This window comes from Thermoascus crustaceus (assembly GCF_041956765.1).
Source record: "Thermoascus crustaceus strain CBS 181.67 unplaced genomic scaffold VTN00scaffold_4, whole genome shotgun sequence".
NCBI lineage: Eukaryota > Fungi > Ascomycota > Eurotiomycetes > Eurotiales > Thermoascaceae > Thermoascus > Thermoascus crustaceus.
Window position 1 is genome coordinate 1,697,725 of NW_027192530.1, and position 15,654 is coordinate 1,713,378.

At 51.0% G+C, this 15,654-nt stretch overlaps 7 protein-coding genes across 7 annotated transcripts; 3 read left to right on the forward strand and 4 right to left on the reverse strand.

Moving 5' to 3' along the window:
• Positions 1-1,473: 1,473 nt before the first annotated feature.
• Positions 1,474-2,253, reverse strand: VTN00DRAFT_7193 (uncharacterized protein; the record flags this gene model as incomplete). The annotated part of the gene is made up of 1 exon (XM_069433913.1): positions 1,474-2,253. The coding sequence occupies one exon, from the start codon at positions 2,251-2,253 to the stop codon at positions 1,474-1,476; it is 780 nt and encodes a 259-aa protein (XP_069287247.1).
• A 793-nt stretch (positions 2,254-3,046) lies between these two features.
• VTN00DRAFT_7194 (uncharacterized protein) lies at positions 3,047-4,210 on the reverse strand (the record flags this gene model as incomplete). Its single annotated transcript, XM_069433914.1, has 1 exon — positions 3,047-4,210. One exon carries the CDS (start codon positions 4,208-4,210, stop codon positions 3,047-3,049), a length of 1,164 nt encoding a protein of 387 aa, XP_069287248.1.
• Positions 4,211-6,547: 2,337 nt separating this feature from the next.
• VTN00DRAFT_7195 (uncharacterized protein) lies at positions 6,548-8,688 on the reverse strand (the record flags this gene model as incomplete). The annotated part of the gene is made up of 2 exons (XM_069433915.1): positions 6,548-6,899; positions 6,953-8,688. The coding sequence occupies 2 exons, from the start codon at positions 8,686-8,688 to the stop codon at positions 6,548-6,550; spliced, it is 2,088 nt and encodes a 695-aa protein (XP_069287249.1).
• A 1,100-nt stretch (positions 8,689-9,788) lies between these two features.
• VTN00DRAFT_7196 (uncharacterized protein) lies at positions 9,789-10,903 on the forward strand (the record flags this gene model as incomplete). Its single annotated transcript, XM_069433916.1, has 3 exons — positions 9,789-9,791; positions 9,913-9,973; positions 10,038-10,903. 3 exons carry the CDS (start codon positions 9,789-9,791, stop codon positions 10,901-10,903), a joined length of 930 nt encoding a protein of 309 aa, XP_069287250.1.
• A 751-nt stretch (positions 10,904-11,654) lies between these two features.
• Positions 11,655-12,403, reverse strand: VTN00DRAFT_7197 (uncharacterized protein; the record flags this gene model as incomplete). The annotated part of the gene is made up of 2 exons (XM_069433917.1): positions 11,655-11,969; positions 12,347-12,403. The coding sequence occupies 2 exons, from the start codon at positions 12,401-12,403 to the stop codon at positions 11,655-11,657; spliced, it is 372 nt and encodes a 123-aa protein (XP_069287251.1).
• A 693-nt stretch (positions 12,404-13,096) lies between these two features.
• On the forward strand, positions 13,097-13,626 carry VTN00DRAFT_7198 (uncharacterized protein; the record flags this gene model as incomplete). Its single annotated transcript, XM_069433918.1, has 2 exons — positions 13,097-13,171; positions 13,405-13,626. The coding sequence occupies 2 exons, from the start codon at positions 13,097-13,099 to the stop codon at positions 13,624-13,626; spliced, it is 297 nt and encodes a 98-aa protein (XP_069287252.1).
• Positions 13,627-13,772: 146 nt separating this feature from the next.
• VTN00DRAFT_7199 (uncharacterized protein) lies at positions 13,773-15,364 on the forward strand (the record flags this gene model as incomplete). Its single annotated transcript, XM_069433919.1, has 2 exons — positions 13,773-14,678; positions 14,738-15,364. The coding sequence occupies 2 exons, from the start codon at positions 13,773-13,775 to the stop codon at positions 15,362-15,364; spliced, it is 1,533 nt and encodes a 510-aa protein (XP_069287253.1).
• Between the last annotated feature and the right edge of the window lie 290 nt (positions 15,365-15,654).

Sequence of the window (15,654 nt, forward strand, 5' to 3'; positions counted from 1 at the left end):
AGGTACCTAGTCCCTACCTTGTCAATTGAATGATATTAAATTCTTTGTTTTTAGGGACATGGAATGACGTAGGATACGAGTTCTATTTATTTCTTTCTCTGGCCTCTTTTGACGATGGCTGTATATACAACTGTGTCTTTGGTTGTCTATTTGTTTATTTATTTGTTACTTCTCTCCTAGGCGAGCGCTGGACAAGGCAGGGCATTTCTTTTCCGAAATGAGGAAGCCGCCGGAAATAGTTATCCGCAGATAGGGATATATACCTATACTGTATCAGTTAAAGTTAATAATAACAATAATAATAAATGCAGTATGATGGAGCTCCATCTCCTATTTATGTATATTTTATGTGTATGTACGTATATTGTATGTTTGTTTCAGTTTCTCTTTTTTTTCATCGATGCGGTGTGCAGTGCAGTGCTGCGCCTCAGGCTTCACCGAGTCGAGTCGAGTCGAGGGGCAAAAAGAAAGTGGCGCGGGTACATGTACATGTACATGATGGCTGAGTCTAGACAAAAAAACAAAAGCGGATCGAGCCGCTGCAGTCCCGACCCGAAACATTGAACCACAGCTGGGGGCTCTGGTCTGGACTGGACTCCACTCGACTCGGAAGCCATCATCATGTATGCAATATTATATTATTAGCTAAACTGACTGGCTTGTACAGTACGCAGTAGTGCTGTGGGCCCTGTGTGGGTAACGCTCATTTCGGGTTTTCTATACACATGTGGGTTCCCCTTTTAGGAAATGTGGAGAGGAATGGAGACACCGGGGCGGCTGCATCTTGCATCTTTTTTCGACCGAGATCCTTGCTTTTCCTTGCGGATACGGAACCCGGCCCGGTCGGTTTGACCCGCGGTTGCAGGAGATCGATGAAATAGAATTTGGATTTGAGATTTGCTTATGGGCTGCATCCTGCAGACTGGACCGTGCAGATAGAATTTGTTCCCGGTTTTCTTGGGCTTTTCGTTTTGTTTTTTCCCGCCTCCACTTCGATCGTTTGAGAAGACGCAAGCGGGTTCAGTTCTCCGTCCTTTTTATTTTCCTGATTTTGCTGCTGGGATGTGATAGACGAGGGAGAGAAAAAGGGCGGGCTAGTAGTTAACGGCTGATGATGGAGCCCATAATGGTCGAAAACGCCGCTCGGGGAGTTGGCTCTCTCTGCACAATAGCAGAACTTTTCCTGATTGCATTTGGCCTTTCTGCAGAATTGGTTTCTGCAGTATGTACTGCAGAGGTACTGCCTGCAGGATCTGGATCTGGGAGATTCTTGAGATCGAAGCCAAACCGATCTCGATTTCGAGGAACCTTGCAGCGTCGACATACTGCATCTTTTTCCTGGATCCTCGAAATGACTAGCCGGCGGTGGACGTTCTGTGGCAACGATGGATCGACCATCTTACCAAGGTTTCGAAGCCGGGAAGGATTTCGTGTTGTGCATAGGGAAGAGAACAAGGGAGCAGTAGACTCTCTTCAGCTCTGCTCACCCTGGATCTCCTCCTCCTCCAGAGCCTCCATATTTTCCTCCCACGACGGAACCATCACCCTCTTCTCCCACTTGGAGACAACCAAGTCCCCTTTCCTTCCCAGCTGCTTCTCAGGATTATCCTCGTAACCGGCCTCCGCAGCAGCGGCGGCAGAGGAGGAAGTGCTTCCGTCGACTCCACCGAAGACAGCTTCCACACTCAGCTCCTTGACAGCAGCCAAGTAGAGACTTTTCACCTGCTCCCTCTTCTTCCTCCTTGCCTCTATCACATCTGGAGATTCGGCTGTCACTGTGCCCCTTGGTTGTTGTTTCTTAACGGCCCCAGCGGAAGCTGAAGGCGAACGGGTCTCCAGCCCCCTCAACACCCCTTCCAGAATCCCCAGCACGGTCCCAACCCTCATCCCGAGTTGTGCGCCAACAGGGAACCCAGCGTCAAACCCACGCTGGACGTGCTGCCCCTTTGAGAACGACACCCCATCGCGATACCCGGCCGTGACGTGCTGGCGGCGGAGCGTGGGCAGGTCAGACGGTTCTGCTGCGGCAGAGAATTCCGTGACTGTCGCCCCTTCCTCCACTTCCCCATGTGGGACGGCAATATGCGGTAGTGTTTCTCTAGGAGGTGACGAGCCGAAGATGTCGTCGAGAGCGTTCTCCGCGCGCATCGTGTCTGTATCGGTGTGCGTCGAGGTCATGGAGGTAGCCGGAGATGGCGGGGCAGAGCCCGCCTCGACGGTTGAGTGCGTTGAGCTGGGCGGGGAGGGAGGCATCGCGGTGGCAGGAGAATATACCGTATAATATTTTGTGCTATATGGTAGTAGATGTAGACCAATCTCCCACCTCGAGTGCAGGTAGCTGCTGTGGTCTGGGTCAGCGGGCAAACTGATATTTTGTCACCGCGGAGCCTTTTTGGTGGGGCGTGTTCCTCCGCGAACCGCGGGCGGCGGGGGCGAGGACTGTAGGAACAGAAGAACATCTCCGACGCTCCTCGGTGTGCGTATACCTGTCAACCAAGTCGCCTTCGAGATGAGACCAATAAATAAGCGCATACATGTATCGTGCATACAGATTGAAGTGCTCCAAGTCCAAGTTATCTCGACAGGCCAAAAATATTGAAAACTTGAAAGCAGCTCGCTGTTCCAGTTGACCAGCTCAGCCAGTTTCATGTCTGCATTCGATATCTCTATCCATTTTATATATCCTTGTTTTAGTCGAACAACGTAGCAGGATGAATTCGTTCCCTCTACCAAAGAGTTAAGATGCCACAGTCCACTCATACACCCTTCATGGCACATTGAAAGTGTGACATGTCTCGTCTTCGAAAGAACAGCATATATACATTGAAGGATAAGTTTCCATGGGCGGTAGTATACATGCTAATATACATACTTATAGGGCGGGTGTGAACAGCAAAATAACCAAGACAAACAAGAAAGATAGACGTTTATACAATTGTACACACCCACGCCGGGTCAGTGATCCGCAAGTCCAAAAAAGAGCTCACGTTTAACGCTCGCGTCAAAGGATATCATAAAAGCAAGTTCTTCGTATAGAGCTGCTTCGCTAGCGCTCCGCAAGTGAGCTGGAGCTACAAGCCTCATTTTGGAGCCGAGAAGAGCGTCGTCTGGCCAGATCCTCATACCCTTTCTGCAGCCATCTGTCTATGGGATCCCGTCGTGACACTTCCGACAGCTTATTTATCTTCTGCTCGAGTGCGTCGATCTTGCGTTCCATCCTCTCAAATCCGTCTCGAATCTCTTGCACAGTCTCCACCACTAGCTCGTTGCGCAAAGGGTCCGTGTTCTGGAAAGTCTCCAGGACTCTTTGCAACATATCCACAAATTCGTCGCGCTGCGGAGGCTCCGTCTTCTTGAACGTATCGATCATGGTTCCGAGCACCTCTGCAAGTTTATTGGGCTGAGGCTCAACCGGCTCAACCGGGGACAAGCCTGCCACTCCCGAGTCGCCATTATTGTTATCCTCATCGTCTGGCGGTGGTGTGGCATTGCGGGGGGCGTGGTCGACTTTCCGCCGTTTCCTGGCCCGATTATCATCACCAGCAGGGCGGGGAGTTTGTTCTTCGTTTTCGTCTTCTTGTTGCTGCTCGACATCATCGTCACCCGAGTTCATGTCGCCAAGACTCCGTTTGATGGCGTCTCTGAATAAGATCTCTTGCTCCGTGACCCATTTGTCGGTGCTCTCATACTTGGCATTCAGCTGTTGCCGGTATTCCTCCTCCCTCTTAGCCCTGATAGCCTCCTCCTCGTGTTCCTTGATATGTCTGATCATTTCCGCCTCAGCTTCATTCTTGCCTGTCTCCCCCATCTCAGCGATGTCCGGTTCAGCCGCTATGCGCCGATACTCCGGCGGCTCCATATCGTCCAACAGCAGCTCGCCATGATCCAACCTGTCAAGGAAGTGTATCCAGTTATCCAAGGCCAGTGCCAAATCCCAATCATAATTATACGGCCAGGCGATCCCAGTCTTCATTTCCTGCTCTCGCTCCATACGCCGCTTTTTCTCCAGACGGCGCACCACGGCGTCAGGGCTCGCCACGTCCACCTGTAACTTTTTCGCGATCCATCGACGGCAACTGTCCCAGAACTGGTACCGCTTCACGCTCCGGTCTGCGTATTTGTCCCGGTGGTGGTAGCACCATTTGATGATATACACCTTTTCTTTGGCGTTCAATCGTCCAGGCATTCTGAAGTTGACAGCTTCCAACATTGTGATGGTTTTTTGTCTTGCCTTGCTTTGCTCGAATTCGTTGACCTTCACGTCTGACCTGCCCCTGGGCGTTAGGAGAGGGGGGGGGTCTACTCGACTCGCAATGAACACGCCGCGGAGAACAGTAATTTTGCGACTCTGTTCCTGTTTTCGTTCCTTCTCGCAGCGGGGGATTGGGGAAGGAATGAAGAAACTGCAATTTTTTTAAAAAAAAATAAAATTATCTGACAGAAAACAATGCTAAAAGTAAAAAAGAAAAAAAAAGAACGAAAACAGCTTCCCCCGACGTCTGATCGAGATTCTCTCATCCCCCGTAAAAATCGCGCTAAATCGGCCAGTAGTTTAAAGTTAGCTGACGCGACGCGTTTCCCAACCACGTCTCCCGCAACGCGGGGCTCCAATCTATTTTTCCTAATATGGTATGGATCATGTACTCCGAGCCCGTAGTTCAAGTTCTCATGTGCCCCACTTAAAACACACGCGAAATTCAGGTACCAGCAGCTAGCCTGCAACAATACAACCTTCAGATGGCTGGGGACAGAATTAGGAAAAAATTCGTTTGGTTTTCAGAGTAATTAAGAGTTATTGAATGGTGCTTTTGTGGAGCATCGCTCATGTAGAGTCTTTTTGGTACCACTAACATCTACGTATAGCGCATGCTCATGTCTATGATACAATTTATATATAGTACCTACTGTGCCATATATTTCGGCACCCCTCCCCTGCTACTTACTGTCTTGGCGGATTGCTGTTCTAAAACCATATGACTTTGAAGCCACTGGAGGGTACCTGGGCACTATGATAGGTCACAGACCCTAGAGAAAGCCAGCCCGGATTGCAATATATCGCAAAAGCGGCAAGCTAGGTGGCTTGGACGGGGGAGGGGGTGCCGAAGGATATGGCACAGTACTGGCTGATCTGGATCCCGCTATCCGTATGTTTAGATACCTGATCTGGAGCTCTGCACACAAAGGCCCTTTTATGCCCCGATGACCGTCCGTAATCTTGATATCCTCAACTTGACAACCATCCTTCATCTCAGCAACAACCTCACTACTGACTCTCTCATCCTCAAACACAAGTCGTCTCCCCAACCACACTCCATGCCCACCACCTGATTGCCGGCGCACACTCTACTCACAGACTATCCACCAGAGCAACCAATCCATCCTTCCCGCCCGAGCAGTCCTCCTCATCCCACATCCACAGGTTATATACTTTCTTCTTAGGACTCTTCCAGGAAAAGCTCCTGACGTCATTGTCACTGATCCCCTTCCAGTCGATGATGGTCCAGTTCTCAATATAGATGCCGGATCGATGGTCAGCGTTTTTGATAAGCCGAAGCGGAGGTCACACTACCTGGGGTTCAATGGGAAGCCATCTTGCTTGGTTAGATTTGGTTGAAGAAAGGGTTTTCTTAGGTTTAGGTACGTTTCTTTGTTTTCATGCTTTCAAGCCTTCGGGTCCTTCTCGAGTCCGGAACATTTGAGAAAGATCTAATGCCCTCGTCGCTGTCGTCGTCAAGATCATGAAGCTGGTCAAGAGACTGGGGATGAAACTATGACAGCGCATCGTTCGATGAGATCGTATACACTAATCTGCTGATGCGATGAATCCTTTCCAGAGGATTCTGCCTGCACAAATACAAAATTCAACTTCCCAGGCTGGAACGAAAGGACGAGAGTGACTGAGGGAGAGAATCGAAAGGAGAGTGTCGAGGGACAAGTATATATATACACTTGACTCTAGATAAGAGTCTGATCCGCATGTTGCATCATAGGGAGCTGCACTGCGTACCTGTAGGAGGTATCTCTTGCAGAGGAAGCTGGAAGGGTCATGAAAGTGCAGGTACTAGTCTGGTTAACATTGTTGGATGGAGAATTAACTAGAAACAAATACCAAAACCGGCAACCGAGCAAAGACATGCAGACAAAACTGTATGGGGAGAAGGGTCCTGTCAAAGAACGGAGTCCCTTTGACTTGAAATAATTTCTAGCGGTAGGGGCGTAACCCAAAACTTAAAAGAACGGTCAAGTCTTGCTGATCAAGCCTGCTATCACCTGATCGACGATCGATCGATCAATCGATCTGCGCCAGTCCGGGGTAATCCATTTTGGAATTGGAGCTGTGGAGAGTACTCCGCATTAGGGTTTAAATGAAGAAGACGGATTAATGTGCTGCAGCGCCGTTTAACGTGAAACATACTGGAGAAGCATTTCCATCAAGACCGAAAGCTACAAATACAAAAGTCGAGTCGGATTATTTATACATGGCGATAAACAAAACAAGACGGGTTTCTATGCGTCTAATGAGATCCTAGCCAACGAGCCTCCGTGTCTACCAGTCCCTATGTCCAGAACCAGGCGTCAGCCTCCATGCCCGAAGGGGCAAGCTTTGCAGCTTCAGCGCCGCCGGTTTGATATACATCCAGAAGGTTATAGCTCCAATGAGCACACACAAGATGTTGGTGATATAGTACCCGTCACGACCGACGACGCACGTGCCGCCTCCGTCCGTGCAGCGGTGCTTTTCTGCCTCGAGGGCACATGAAAACGACGAGGTGACAAGCGGCCCCTTCAGTTTATCAGCTGGAGGTGGAACAGACGGCGGGACACAGGTGGCCTGAGTGAAGAGATCGACGAGTTTCAGGATAAAGAATTTGGGGAACGTGCCACCCAGGTTAGAGACACTGCGAGAAGAGTCAGCTTAATCCAGAAAGTGAAGGGTAAGAAGGGCACATACGTTGCTAGTAAGGTCATGTAGGTTCCTCCGATGACAGGGTCAGCAATGCGCGCGTGGAAAGCAGACACTGCGACGAACATGACAGTGTTCATGAAGGTGGACAGTACATGTTCTCCGATGACAGTCAGAAGATACCACGTGGGCACTTCAGGAGAAGAGGGATAGACCATAACGGTCAGCTGCGCAATGACAGCGGCAAGAAGTCGCCCCACGAACGCCCAGCACCAAAGTCTCATCGGCGTATATTCGGTCGACCACTTGCCGGCGTAGTAACCCAGACCGATCTCGAACGGGAAATCAATGAGGACTACCAAAGCCATATTATCCTGCCCAAAGCCTTTGTCCAGTAGCTTCAAACTCGTCACAGCATCGTTTGCCTGAAAGCCGATCTTCGCGATAAGATGGACTATGATGATCGTCTGGATGTTCTTTAGTTTTAGGACGCTCCACATACTCTTATAGACATCAAAGATGCTATCATGCTCCTTGGTCTTCTCTTCCTTCTTCAAGATGGCCAGGCAGACGGTGACGACTAGGTACGTCCAACCCCAGAACGTGAGATAAGTCCCGAGGGACAGCAGACCCTCCTCTGCCTCCGTGGTCCGGAACCATCGGTTTGCGAAATCTTTAGAATTGAAAGCAAGGAAAACAGTATACGAAAGGAAGTGACCGGCTGTCAAGCCAACTGTCTGGGCGGTCGAAGCATAGGAGATGTTCTGTGGTGACAGGAGCGTGAGCGCCCAGCCATCCACAGCGATATCCTGCGTCGCGCAGAGAAAAACCAGGAAGAACCACCACCAAGTAAAGCTCCAGACCCCGGCTCCACCGTTTGCGCCAGCAGCTTCCATCATCTTTTCAATACGTCCACCAAGGTATATCATCGCGAGTCCTGACAACATCTGGATTGGAGTGATCCAGCTCTTCCTCCTGCCAAACCTCGGGTTCCATACTGCGTCCACGATAGGACTCCACAGCAGCTTTAGCGAATATGGATATGACGCCAATGAGAAAACGCCGATCTGCCCATAAGAAAGGTGCGGTTTAAGCAAAAACGGCACAGACCCTGAGGCCAAGCCCATCGGCACACCCTGCAGGAAGTATAAGAGGCATAGCAATAGAAAGTTTCTCCGATCGTAGTCGGGAAGGTTAAAGAAGCTGGTATTGGACATCCCAGGCGTTTGCGGCGTAGGAGGAGGGGGCTCATTATCCAAGGAGAAACTCGACCTGGCCATTAACCGCGCCGTCTGCGTCGCTGACGAGGGCGACTCGACTGTGGCGTCTTTCCTCCGCATCTCGATGTTCCGGTTCATACTGCCGTTTGCGAGGCCGTCCCGGTCCGTCGAGATGGTTAAGCTCGGTGAGGAGCGACCTTTCGATAGCTTGGAGCTGGGGTTCTTGCGCTTCATCTGTGTCCTTCTCGGGTCTGAAGCGTCGCCAAGGAGCTGCGCGTCTTCGAGCTCGTCCGCGTCGGTGAGGTCTTCGTCGTTTGAAAAGGAGGAACGGGAGATGTTGGAGAGAGTGTGACCTTCCCCTTCCCTGTCGAAGGAATGTCTCTTGCTATGCTTGCGTGCTAGGTTGTCGAGCTCCACCTCTTCCTGATCAGCGCGTTCCTGGCGCTGGACCTGTTGATTGCTCTGCCGGGTTGCGAGAACATGGAGGGGTGAAGAAGGGGAGCCGGCAGAAGAAATGTCGTGAGGGGCGGCGGAGGGGAGACGTTCAGCGGAGTTGGTATGCATCCATATGGTGGGTTCCCTTGAGGCAAGTTGGCCTCAAAGGGCAAGTAAACTGTAATGGTCCAACCCCAGTACGGGGGAAGGCCTGGAACCAATTGGATTCGGCTATCCGGTCCCTTGCGGCACAAAGCGAATACAGCCCAAGGACAAAAGACAATGACAAGGAGGCGACAAGAACCGCGCCCCTTCAGGAGATGAGGAGACTCGCTGATGGCCTAAATCGCGATCGAGCCACTAGGGGCCTCTTGCACGCGACCGTCTGCGCTGGGTCGCGTGGGAGAAGGCAAGGTGGTCCTTTCACGCTTACATAACCACGTGTATCTATACAACCGCGACCACGACCGACTCGACTTCCCTTCGACTACCTACATTATCGAAAACCGAAGACAATTAATTATGTTCATTCGCACTGATTAGTTGTTTAAAATATAAAAACGAGGACTAACTATTTGTGCAAAGAACAGTATCTCATTTCACGGACCCACAGAACGTGAACGCTTGTTGACCCTACTGCAGGCCAAGAGACATCTCTGGTCCAGACTCCTTAGCTATCAACGTGGGTCCCATGCTATTATTATATTCAGTGCCCAAGATACACAATCCTGTTATCTTCTGAGTGCCCGATTGCTAAACCGCCACCTAGACCACATTGTGTTCACGAGACATGAGGTTCCCCCGATCGGACAACCCCCTTGGAGAGAAGCAGATCCACCGCCTTCTTCGTCGACTCTGCACACCGTCTCAGTGGCTTATTCTTGTCTATCGGGGTTCCATCAAGCTTCAGCTGTTTTCCTGGGACTTCAACCTCCAAACAGACTTTCTCCAGCGTGTGTAAAAAGTCTACGCAAGCTTTCGAACTAGTTGCTTAGCCGGCAGTGTTTGAATGGTGCCTTGATCAATGGGGAACCTGCCAGATCACAGTATAGTATCCCTCTGCTATTAATTGACAGAAATCGATAAAACATAGTGGCGCTTGATCTCAAGGCACCCGATCACATCCGGTTATTTTACTTAATTCCTCTGCCACTGAAGCAATTCTTCAACTTCTTAAAAAGCCCAAGAGCTGCCTGAAATAACTGGCCAGAGCACGTGACATACTCTATATGGTCCGTGCCCGTACCTGAACCATAACACGGACGCCAGGATCCTGGGAGATATCTAGGCAAACGAGTCTTCCGATCCCAAGTTTCTCGCCATTGATTTTTTCTAACAAATATGGAATCTCAGACAGGAGATGACCCCTCTCTGGAGGAGTTGGATTCAGAAATATCTGCAATTCGCGCAGAAAGTAAGTTCCTAGACGCGTTCCATGCTTCGCGCTATGCGATCGGCCTCTAACGCTGTTGTCTCAGTTAGGAATCTCCAAAGGAGACGTAGCTTCCTGACCGCTGGCCTACTATCCTCGGACTATATCCAGAAGCACATCCGGAAGCAAACAGCTTCTACGGAACGCGCCCGAGACATATCTCCACTAGTCTTGAGCGCCGGAAAGCATACCGAGTCGAACCATTATCGCGTCGCGTTCTCGGCCACATCCTTCCCGTATACCGATCCCTCGCCGCACTCTGACTCTCCGAATCTTTTGGGTGTCCGCATCGATGTTTGTGGGCGAGATGGGCGATTTACACAGCCGTACTATGTCCTGCTGAGACGCGAAAAGGGCGAAGGGAAGCGGTTGCGCGTACATCGCCATACGATCCCTGCGTTCATTTCGATGGAAAAGCTTGAGCGGAGGTATCTGCCTCGAGGTCCTCAGACAGATGATGATGATGGCGAACACGAGGGTTTGAAACCGTGGAAGGCGAAGAAACAGGATCTTCCTGGTTTGGTCCGGCAATTGAGACAGGAATTAGTCTCATGGCATTTGCGTCGGGATACTGTCGAATGGCTGAACGAGCGTCTGGGCTTATCGCGACATAATGCCCCTGAGGAAGGTGGCTTCACGTCTACAGAACAAGAAGCAGAGGCTATGCAAGCAAAGCGAATAGGGATCGTCTCTGTGTCGCCCACTTCACTGGAGGCGCGCTATGTGCGCGTAGAGTGGGAGGATGGGCGTGTAGGCAGGTTCAAGATCTCAAATAATGGTATAGTTGAGCGAGCTGTTGTGATTGGTGACAATGGGAGAGACAAGAGTTTGGAAGACGCAATGACCGGTGGTGACGGCAGGGTTGAAACCATTTTCGACCGTCTCGCCCAGCGCGCTTCGTCAGAGTCATGATGAATGAGGCAAGAAGCTGAATGGCATTTTGATACCCCCTTCCTTTCTTTCATTGCCCTATAACTTTCACATGCAATGGTCTACCACAAAAAATCATGAAGCAAAACACAGGAAGCAGCGAGATGTTAATTGTCATTATGTTATGACATTATTTATCCTATCATGAATATATACGAGAGTGCAAATACCCACCGGGCAGTTTAAACTATTTACAATGTCGGTTAATTGCTTACTGTCAATCAATCTATGCCATCCTCTGTTTCCGAAGGCTCATAGTTGCGATCTCTTATGTCGTCAGTGGCGACGCTCTCAGTCCCATCGCCAAAGCTGTGAGGAGTTCAGCCGCCATAATAGTCTGTCATCTCCGCCTCCGGTGTCTCTACACTGTACTGAGACCCAGAATCGCCAGCGGTGGCGCTGGGCGTTAACGTGATATCGGAAGCCACGGGACTAATAGGGATACAGGCGGTGCGCTCGGTGTCGACGGCTGATTGTTGTCATCTGCTCCTCCAGACCCTGATAACGATGAACTCTGATTTCCATTATTGCACGGCGGCGGTTGCGTAAAGGCCGGGTTCTGATCCCTTGCACCTATACCATCCCCGCCCGGGAAGTACCTGGCAGGTTGCACCTGCAACTCTCGCGACCATTGCGCCGTCGCCTCGGCCAATACTCCAGGGGTATCTCGACATCATAAACCTCCCTAAAATGCTCTATGCAAAACTCCGCACTGTACCCCCGCTCCCTCACGTCAATGGCCTTCCTCAGGATTCCCAGCGGGATCTACCCCCCCGTTGAAGTAGACGCCTAACATGGGCGCCGGGTCGTCCGTGTAGTCCCACTTGTCGTCCAGGAGCGCGACAATTGTGTCCTCTCGTAGCTGGAACTGGCAGATGTCGTCGATGTGGCAGACGATGCAGGCGGGGCTGTGTCCGGCGGCCATGTACTGCATGATCGCGTTGCCCATCGTGGGACTGATGACGATGGAGGCTTCGGCCTCACCGACCCGGACGTTCTGGTTGAAGATGTTCTCCGAGAAGGTGGAACTTTCGGTGCTCGCGTCGTCCTGGGATTGGATAAGGGGGCGTCGGCGGCAGTGAAAGCCGTTTGGGTGGTCATTGTATATGTATTATTGAACGTGTGTTCCGAACTTTTGGCTGCTTATATATAATTACCGTATTCTCATAGTAATTTCTTCGGATTGTTTTTTTTTTTTGCTTGAATCGCTATCGAGTGATGTGATGACCCGTGATATCGTCTTAGATGGAGTGCTCCAGCAGCATTTTATATTTCTCCATCCATAATCATCCCTAACTACTATAATACTCTTTCATGACAACCTGTCTATAGATAGTTTAAAAAAGGTCTCTTTGAGATATATTCCGCAAACAAGGCCCGTTCCAGATAAAGTCCTCTCCAAACCCTATTATTCCAGAATTAAACCCAGTTATTGGTTTGTTGACTGATAAAGGCATTGCAAAAGACGCTGGGAACTGTCATAGAGCAATAAAATTATTGGCATTCATTGGCGCAATTCAAAGGAAAGCAAGTGCCTGTATTGTGACTCTGATGCAAAGGGAGGTCTTGGGTTCTGTTGACTTGACCCAGCCTTAACCGATGGGGTCTTATTTATATCCACCGTGTCAGGTAAGATATTTGAAGACAAATAAATAGCAAACACTTTGAATATCATGACAAGGACTGTCTCTGAAAACCACAAGGGGAATATGCTGAGACGATTCGGAACACAGAACCAAACCGAAAGCTTATGAGCTAAGGTTTCCAAGAAGAGTAGCCTGATGTAGTCACACCGTGTTACACAAGGCACCCGGGAAAAAACAGAGCCTTTAAATCTCCTACGTTCTCTCTACTTTCAGATCCGGCAGATCTGTTCCTGAAGTTAAGTTCTCAAGTCGCAGGGAAATAAGGCACATTCCGCTTCATGACATCCACATGGCATGATGACATCTGTTTCCAAAGTTCGTCGATCTGATGTTGATCCTTTGATGAAGGAATGATCCAGAGACACAAAAATTCTTTCTGGCAAGATAATGTGGCAAATATCACAAAACTAGGATGGACATGTGGTACACACTGAGCCCTAACTACATACAGAATTTGAATTCTACGATGACTGATGAGCGATTAAGCAGGCAGAGAGGCACTCTTCAGTTCAAACATAGCGCCCATCCTATGTTACTCCGTCAGTCCACAGGACGGCAATATCGGACAATATCAGAAACACCACTCAATCCTCGGGATCCCGAGGTCCGTGCCGATTCTCCATCCGGCGGGGTCGTGCTAACGCCGGAAGTCCCTGGCAGAACAGCAACCAACGGAGAGCGCGCAACCGCAGCTATGGCTTGCGGAACGGACCGCATCCGATTGCTCTGACCGTTAAACAACGGCGGGCACGCGGGAAAGCTACCCGAGTTTCCTCCTCCGCGCAGTCCGTCGAGAGAAGCCTGTGACCTTGTCAAGCCCTGAGCCCTGAGCCCTAGGCCTGGGCAGACGTCACTGGTCGGTCTCGTGCCGGATCGGGCAATTTACAGCCTCAGGCCTCCGCCGACACGGCTCGTCACGAGGGGACGAGCACATCCTCATCAGCGGTCCTGCTGCTCCGCGCGACCCCATCGCGACCGTCTCTGATGCAGACGCCCGATGGAGACCCCTCTCCTTTTTTCTCCGTGCTCTCCGCCGTCATCTGTAACAATTCCCATTGATCGGCCTGGTCGGATGCTGTGCAGAAACCCGCCCGTCTCGTCCACTGTGCTCCCCGTGCCGTGGACGAGTCCGCTCGCACCCTCCATAACCCCTGATCCTTACCCCTCCTCTCCTTGTCCTCGGCTGCTAGGCGGACCGTCGCAGCATGGAATTGTCGACGCCGTACATCCTCGACGAAGACCGATACCGTGCAGAAGTCCTCCTACTTCCTTCTGGCCAAACAGAGGAAGATGTGGAGCATAAGCTGGTCGAAGAGGCGCGCGAGCTGGGCCTCAAGGTGCCGGACATAGGACTGGCTGCCTCGCTGGCCGCCTCCATCCCCTCGGGCGTCGTTGACCTCTCCTCCCCCATGCTGGCCACGCGACATTCCACCGAACGCAACTCGCGCATCTCGGTATGCGACGTCGTCAGCTCAGGTGCAGCTTCCGTTGAACAGCTGGCGACCTCTTTGTCCGAAACCACGATATCCTCCGACCATGTACCTAGGTCGGGTAGCGTCCGGTCCCGCACCTCTCTTTCCACGCGTCCGACCTCATACAGTTCCACTGAAGGCAAACCAGTCCTGACCAACGAGAGGGATCCGCGGAAGAGTGTCGAACGCAGCTACTCGACGCGGAGTGCCTCATCCCCTACTGCAAAAGAGAGGAAGAGAGCGAGCTTAATAAGCGCAATCGGTAAAATCCCCTTCCGTAAACGAAGAACTTCGTCGACCGTCGTTCTTTCGCCCACCGCACAGATCACGGTGAAGAAGGGGGAGGGAAGCGTAGATAAGGTCTACGTCGAGGCAAAAACGGAAGAGAATAGTGCGGTTGAATCGAGCGAACAACATGAGACGCTCAAAGTGGAGGTCCCCGTCTTTGATGATGCCGCATCGCGGAGGAGTTTGGATAACCCGGAGCTGAGAGAAATGCACGAGTCACATAAACTGCAAAGGGGTCGACATATTGCTTTGGAAAATGAGGTCTTAAGAACTCTGAGGAATAAACACAGGGCTGCTGTGACGAAAAAGCAGCTGGATAATGAACGAGTGGAAAATGAAAAACGTGAGAAGGTGAGACGCAGTCGCACCCGTGATCATCATGTCTGGTCGGCCTGACCTGTACCATGCAGAATCTTGCGGACTCGGTCCGTCTCGAGGAACGCCATCTTGCTGCTGAGATGGATCAGCTGAGGGAGTTTGAGAGGGAGAAGATGAACTCCCGCATCCGCATTAAGCACATGGAAGGGTATTTCAATAACTCCAGCCCGCCTCCTTCCCCTCAGGGCGAGTCCAACTCTAACTCAAACGTGGTTCATCCTGTTCGGAAAGTTACTCGTCAGCAGAAGGAGCAGCTTGCCCAGGAGTACCATGATCGGGACTCCATGGATCGCCTCCACGAGGCCAAGATCAAGGTGCTCCGGGATCGACAGGAAATGCAGTTCCGGGAAGCAGTGGCGCGGATGGAAGAGGAGTTAGAGAATCTCATTGACAAGAACGCCCAGGATATTGCGGAGCTGGTGAGACAGAACCAGCAGGAGGAACGTTCTGTATTGCAAGCTTTCGATGCTAAGAAGGCAAAATTGAAGCGCTGTTGGAACCTAGAAGAGGCGATTCTACGCAGAAAGCTTGAGTTGCAGAACGGGCTGCCTTACGGTCCCCTTCCCTCTCTCTCCTTCACTGACCTGGATAATGAGACTCCTACTTCAGAGATGTGTGTTGCGGACAAAGGAGCCGCCGATAAAGGCATGGAGCTGTAGCACTGGAGCCTGGCGAAACACTGATGGTTAAGAGTGCATGTTATTTACCATGCACCCACCCTTCCTCTCTGTTTTACGATGTGATGTCTATGTGATACCCTTTCTCTTTTTGTCTTTAGCGCGCCCATTGTTGCTTACCGCCATCATATGTACTGGAGTCCTGCCGGGTCACCAGGCTTGGGGTTTGGGTGTCTTTGCTTTCAGGACCCTTCTTTTTTCGCCATACTCCCATGTTGGACTCGTATCCCTACTCCATGCTGTCATTGTGTACAAGATAATCGGGCCTAAGA